The following is a 7,014-nucleotide window of genomic DNA, read 5'->3' on the forward strand; positions in this document are numbered from 1 at the left end:
CCTCACCAGCTCCGTTGCCCTTCTCTGGACCCACTCCAGCCCCTCAAGGTCTTTTTTTTTGTTGTGGGAAGGGGCCCAAAACTGGACACAGCCCTCGAGGTGGGGCCTCACCAGTGCCCAGGACAGGGGGACCATCACCTCCCGAGTCCTCCTCCCCACGCTGTTCCTGACACAGGCCAGGATGGTGGTGGTTTCTTGGCCACCTGGGCACACTGTTGGCTCATGTTCAGCCAATAGTTGACCAACACCCCCAGGTCCTTCCCCACCTGGCAGCTCCAGCCTGTAGCATCCAGAGGGTTGGTGGGACCCAACACAGGACCCGGCACTTGTTGAACCTCATTATTGCTTCTCATTTCCAAATTCGGGGGGTTCTACTCTGTTTATTTCCATTTCATGGAATTATACGATTATTTAGGTTGGAAGGGACCTTACAGATTTTGTGCCCCGACCTCCTTTCTCTTTCTCTGCACAATTTCAGTGAGGCTTTTGGGGCAAATAAACACGGGTAAAAAAACGCCCCGGGGCTCCGGTTTGGAAATCCTCCCAAGGCTGCTCCCTTAACGACCGCCTGTTTATTACGAGCCCGGAGTAATTAGCGTAATTTCATCTTCTACCAACCTTTACCCTCAACAGCTCTTCCCCAGCCCCACCTTCCAGCCATCTCTATGCGCATCGTGACATCAAACCCCAACTTTTGTTAAAAAATACAGAATAAAAGCAAAACAATCAGTGAATCTGGCACAGGACCCAACTCCAAGAATCCCATTAGGGCTGAGAGGAGTGAAATCCCCCAACCAAAATGAAGAGAAAACTCAGGGAGACCGAGTTTTCCCGATCTCAGGGAGATTGAGAACTTTTCGGGTTCTTGATCCCTTAACAAACTGCTCCTGCACCTCCATCACACGGGGATTTAGATGGATTTACACGTTGATTTATACAGTATCAGGCCCAAATCCCCTTTATTTTCTCAGACAAACGCATCTGTTGGGGCAGAGCTCGTGCCTCCAACTCCCATTTCCAAACCAAAAACCATTCCTGATTTTTCCAGGCTGTTTCCAAATCGTTTTCCACTCGCTCAGAGGAAACACCTTCCAAAAACTGGAGGATTTGTCCCTTTTTTTTCCTCCAAAAAAGGGTGGGGAAGAGTCACAAACACAAAGGGGGCCCAGTTGGGCTGGAGGAAAAGCCTCCCGACGGCGGAATTATTGGAAGTGGACACAATCCAAGCCACTATTTTGAGAGGACAAACCGATAGGACACAACCTGAAAACATGTTGGTTAAATTATAACCTTCGGACCCAACGTCCCCAGAGGTTTCATGAGGTCCCCTCTTCCAAAGATTCTGAGGGGGGAAAAAAAGGTTCTACTTTCTCCAACGCTGCATCCCCCTCCCAGCCCCAGCTTCCCAGGATGGATGAGGAACATCTTCACGATGATCTGCGCGTTTTTAAAGGTAAATCCCAACCCTGTGACCCATCCCCTCAAGGAGCTGGGCAGGAGCAAAGAGAGGAAGGAGCCCAAACCTTGTCTCGTTGTCCTTCTCCACCAACAGTCCTGGTTCCTGAAGGAGAGGAAGGTCCGTCTTCTCCTTCCTCCTCTCTTTAGGCAGCTTGGCTAATTAGAGCTCAGGGGGTTGATTGGTTGGGGTGGGGAACCCCACCCTGATGAGTTTGGCCCCCAGGTTGAGGCTGAGATGGAAGAGGAGAGAAGGGGATGTAGGTGTGGGTTGTCACTGAGATGATGGTGTGAAGCTGGTGGTTGCCCAACCAGCGACACCTGAGAACCTTCAGCCTCGGAAGCATCCTTGGCTAATTAGAGCTCATGGGGTTGATTGGTTGGGATGGGGAACCCCACCCTGATGAGTTTGGCCCCCAGGTTGAGGCTGAGATGGAAGAGGAGAGAAGGGGATGTAGGTGTGGGTTGTCACTGAGATGATGGTGTGAAGCTGGTGGTTGCCCAACCAGCGACACCTGAGAACCTTCAGCCTCGGAAGCATCCGTGGCCGAAATAAAATGAGGCTTTTCCCAGAGCCTCCCCAAATCCCGTGGCCCAGACCCTTGGAAACCTTCCCCCAGTTGAACTGTGCAACCCAAAGGTGTTTCCAAGGTTCAGCCCCTCTGAGAAGGGCACCTGATGCCAGCCAAGGGCCACCAAAGAGCCCTCTGGGCCACGGACCATCACTTGGGTGACAATTCCCCTTTTGAGATGGGCTCCTGGGCAGCCAGGAGGGTTTAGAAACGCGTCACAGCCCAAAATACGTGGTGTTGGCTTCTAATTTCTTTTCATTTTGCTTACGTGGTGCTGGAGATCACCTGCCCTGACCTTTAGCGAGGCCACCCCTGGGTGCTGGGTGACAAATGTGGGGTCTGGGGGAGCTTTCAACCCCCTGGGGTGGGGTGCGGGGGGTCCCAGGAGGAATTATCATCAACATTTGGGCTTCTGTAGCAAATTGTTAACTCTTGCGGGTTATTTATTAACCCTTCTATAAATGGAACCAGAGGAGCTTTGAAAAAAACCAACAAAAAAACCCCCCGGAGATCCGAGGGGGGGAGATATTTCCACATCTCTTTTGTTTTCTTATTTTATTTTTTTTAAAGACAGAAACATCTTCCAGCAGAAGCTGAAATCCTTTAGCACGGTATATTTGCTCCTGGCCTTCTCCTTTTTCCTGATCGTCACCCTCTCCGCCGTCTCGCTCTCCAGAGGTACTGGGACTCAGCTAATTAATTAGGAGAGAGCCTAATTAATAATCGAGAGAGCAAGGAGCTCTGAGCCCACGCTCCTGCTCTCACCGGATTCGGAAGGTCCTAATTCCTCAGGACGGGGTGAATGGAGGAGCTCCCAGACTGTCCCATGTAGTGACTTCCACCTTTCTAGATATAAAATCTATTTTTAAATATACAAATAGATGTAAAAATAGCTATAAAGATATAAAAATGTCTATAAATATGCCAAAAAATCTATTAAAATATTTTAAATCTGCAAAAATATCTATAAATGCATTCAAAATATATTAAAAAATCTATAAATATATTTAAAATATATACATATATCTATAAATATCTACAAATATACATTTTAACAAATATATAAAGATATAAAATACTGGCTCATCCAAGCTAAAAGCCAGTATTTTAAGTTTCCTGAGATTTCTGTGCCCTGGAGGCTGCTGGAAAAGCACATCCCTGGGAGAATAAAGGACAACCCACACCTTTAACCTCGGGGGGGGGATGTTTTTGTCGGAAAACCTCAGTTTTCGGGGGGAGCAACATAACCAAAAACCTGTTTTCTCTCTCTCTTTCTCGAATAGTTTCAGCCCTTTCCTCTAAACTCAACACGGTGCGTACGGAAGAGAAGCAGAACCGGAACGTTTCCAGCAGGGATTTTCTCTGTGAGTCCTGGCCCCTTCCCAAACCCCCCCAAAATGGTTGTTTTATTATTTTCTCTCTCTAAAGTTGCCCTAAAGTGTCCCCAAAATTCTCCCGCTTTGCTACACGCTGCAGGGCATCCTTTTCCTTCCCACTTGGCTGCTCTTCCAGCAACAAACACTTCTATATTTCAGGAAAAAAGGCAAATTTTCCTTGTGATAGAGGGTTTTTTTGGGGTGCTACCTTTGCTAAAGTGTCCCCAAAATTCTCCTGCTTTGCTACACGCCGCAGGGCATCCCTCTCCTTCCCACTTGGCTGCTCTTCCAGCAGAAAAAACTTTTATATTTCAAGAAAAAAGGCAAATTTTCCTTGTGATAGAGGGTTTTTTTGGGGTGCTACCTTTGTGGCAACCCAGTATCCAAGGAGCTTTGGGGCTGAGCCATTGTGTCCACACCAGTTTGGCACTGGGAAAACCCTGGGGTGATCCCAGTGAGGAGCAGCTCGGCCACCCTCCATCCCCCTGACTTTTCCCCCCCTCCCCCTTTTTTTTTTTTTTTGCCAGTGTTTCCCTGCGGCCCCGACTCCAGGGAATGGGAATATTTTGATGGAAAATGTTATTACTTCTCCCTCACCCGCATGAGCTGGCACAAGGCGAAGGTCCAGTGCGAGGAGATGCACTCCCAGTTGGCTGTCATCAACAGCTACGCCAAGCAGGTAAAGACCCCAGCTCTGGGTAGGAAAGCCCAAATTTGCCCAAATCCTGCCCAAAGACCATGTGGAGCTCCTACCCACCCCCTGACTCGGGGACCATCCATCCTGCACCCCCCCAGGAGCTGGGGCTGTTATCCTGTGCATCAGCCAGCAGAGAGCAGGCAGGACCTGCGCTGCATCCAGGGCTCTGCCCAGGACACGGATCTGCTCCTGGAATTAGAGAACCAGAGACTGGTTTGGGTGGGAAGGGATCTTTAGGATCACCCAGTGCCACCCCCGGGCACCTCCCACCAGACCAGGTTGCTCCAAGCCCCCTCCAACCTTGGGCTTGAACCCTTTCAAGGTTCTCTGGGAGATCACCCAGTGCCACCCCCAGGCACCTCCCATCAGACCAGGTTGCTCCAAGTCCCGTCCAACCTTGGGCTTGAACCCTTTCAAGGTTCTCTGGGCAAGTCCACAGCTCCTCTGGGCAACCTGGACCAGGGTTTCCCGACCCTCAGAGGGAAGAATTCCTTCCTGAATCTCACCTAAATCTCCCCTCTTTGATGCCCTGTCCTCGGGAACCTTCAAGGTCGGGTTGGACGGGGCTTTGAGTGACCTGGGCTGGGTGGAGATGGCCCTGCTCATGGAATCATGGAAGGGTTTGGGTGGGAAGGGACCTTAAAGCTCCCCCAGTGCTACCTCTGGACACCTCCCACCAGAGCAGGTTGCTCCAAGCCCCCTCCAACCTTGGTCTTGAACCCCTCCAGGGATGGGGCAGCCACAGCTTCTCTGGACAACCTGGGCCAGGCTCTCCCCACCCTCAGAGTCAACAATTTCTCCCTCAATCTCCCCTTTTTCAGCTTAAAACCCTTCCCCCTGGTCCCATGGCTCCCCTCCTTGATCCCTGCTCCCTCCCCATCTCTCCTGGAGTCCCTTGAGGGACTGGAAGAGGCTCCAAGGTCTCCCCGCAGCCTTCTCATCTCCAGGCTGAGCCCCCCCAACTCTCTCATCCCCCACTTCCCAGCAGAGGGTCTCCAGCCCTCCCAGCATCTCCAGGGCCTCCTCCAGCCCTGCTCTGACACCTCCGTGTCCTTCTGATGGCCCCAGAACTGGAGGCAGCACCATTTATCCTTCTCCTCCACCTTGTTTTTGTCAGTGAGGTTGACGGTTGGACAAGATGATCTTTAAGGTCCCTTCCAACCTAGAAGATTCTGGGATTCTGTAAATAAATAGCCCAGAGCAGGGTTTGTTCCTCTCCGGCTCCTCCACGGTGGGGACGTGGAGCTGGAGGAGCCGGTTCCTGGTGCTTTTCCCTCCTGATCCCTCTCCCCGCTGCAGAATTTTGTCATGTTCAGGACAAGGAATGAGCGTTTCTGGATTGGGCTCACGGATGAGAATTCGGAAGGGGAATGGGAATGGATCGACGGGACCGACTATAAAACCACCTTCACGTGAGTGTCCCCCTGCCCTGAGTTTGGGGTGCCCGTCACCCCAAAAACTGCCGGCACTTTCCCTGCCTGCACCCCCCCTCCTTTCACCCAGCAGACTGGGTTTCTTCACCCATCAGACTGGGTTTCCTCACCCATGCGCTGTGGTGGGCATCCACACCACGTCTAACAGCATCAGAGCCAAAAATTAGCATCTAAAACCATCTCAAAGCAGCCAAATTTAGCGAATCCCAGCCCTGGGGGCAAAGCTACTGGGTTTAGCTGCCTGCCCCCATCCTCTCCCTTCCATCCTTCTCCCTTTCCCAGGTTTTGGAAGGAGGGAGAACCCAACAACAGCGGCAACAACGAAGATTGTGCCCACCTCTGGGTCTCGGGCAAGTGGAACGACGTCTACTGCACCTACGAGTGCTACTACGTCTGCGAAAAGCCCCTGCCCCACTGAGATGGGGGCACCAGATGAAGCCCCGGCGCCTCAAATGGTCCTTTTTATTTTTTTTTCGTCTTAATTTATACCGTCCGAGCGCCCGCTCCCCGCTCTTCCTCCCTACCCCGTTGTCCCGAGGAAGAGCAGGGTGGGATTTTGATGGTCCTAAGCGATAAACGCAGGAATCCGGGTTCTCCGTGGGGAGCTCAGCTTAATAAAGGACGATTATTGCTCTGGTTAACGAAGCTCCTGCCTGTGTGTGTGTGAAATTGGGGAGGGGGGGGAGCTGGGGCCGCAGACGGACGTCGGGCAGGTCAACAACAGGGACTGGGGACAAGGGGGCTGGGGACAAGGGGGACAAGAGGGACAGGTAAGAGAAAGGTTTTAAGCTAAAAGAGGGGAGATTTAGCCCAGATAGAAGAAATTCCTTCTGCTGAGGGTTGTGAGACACTGACCCAGGTTGCCCAGAGAGGTAGGGGACAGATTTAGAGAATCACAGACTGGTTTGGGTGAGAAGGGACCTTAAAGCCCCCCCAGTGCCACCCCTGGACACCTCCCACCAGAGCAGGTTGCTCCAAACCCCCTCCAACCTTGGCCTTGAACCCCTCCAAGGGTTTCATCCCCTCCAGGGATGGGGCAGCCCCACAGCTTCTCTGGAAAACCTGGCCCAGGCTCTCCCCACCCTCGGAATCAACAATTTCTTCCCCAAAATCTCATCTCAACCTCCCCATTTTGATGCCCCCGTCCTTGGGAAGGTTCAAGGTCAGGTTGGACGGGGCTTTGAGCGACCTGGGCTGGGTGGAGACATCTCTGCTCATGGAATCATGGAAGGGTTTGGGTTGGAAAGGACCTTAAAGCCCCCCCCAGTTCCACCCCTGCCCTGACCAGTGATGCTCCTGTCACACCAACGCACACGTGTGTGCGTGCACTGCAAGGTGTGTGTGTGTGCACACTATAGGGTGCGTGTGTGCTCGGGGGGTGCCCGGCCGTGCCCACCCCCATCCCGAGGGCCACCTTCTTCCCCCCCCCGGGGCCGTAGCCCCGAGATCCTGCCCGTTTCCCGGTTCCCAGAGCCTCTCCG

At 52.5% G+C, this 7,014-nt stretch overlaps 1 protein-coding gene across 1 annotated transcript; it reads left to right on the forward strand.

Annotated features, from left to right (window-relative positions):
- The first annotated feature begins 1,279 nt into the window (after window positions 1-1,279).
- Window positions 1,280-6,178, forward strand: LOC106886919 (hepatic lectin-like). Its single transcript, XM_014940204.1, has 6 exons — window positions 1,280-1,453; window positions 2,598-2,705; window positions 3,311-3,391; window positions 3,931-4,082; window positions 5,400-5,512; window positions 5,816-6,178. The coding sequence occupies exons 1-6, from the start codon at window positions 1,411-1,413 to the stop codon at window positions 5,949-5,951; spliced, it is 633 nt and encodes a 210-aa protein (XP_014795690.1). The 5' UTR covers window positions 1,280-1,410; the 3' UTR covers window positions 5,952-6,178.
- The last annotated feature ends 836 nt before the right edge of the window (window positions 6,179-7,014 follow it).

Source organism: Calidris pugnax, unplaced genomic scaffold (assembly GCF_001431845.1).
Source record: "Calidris pugnax isolate Ruff unplaced genomic scaffold, ASM143184v1 scaffold100, whole genome shotgun sequence".
Classification (NCBI taxonomy): domain Eukaryota; kingdom Metazoa; phylum Chordata; class Aves; order Charadriiformes; family Scolopacidae; genus Calidris; species Calidris pugnax.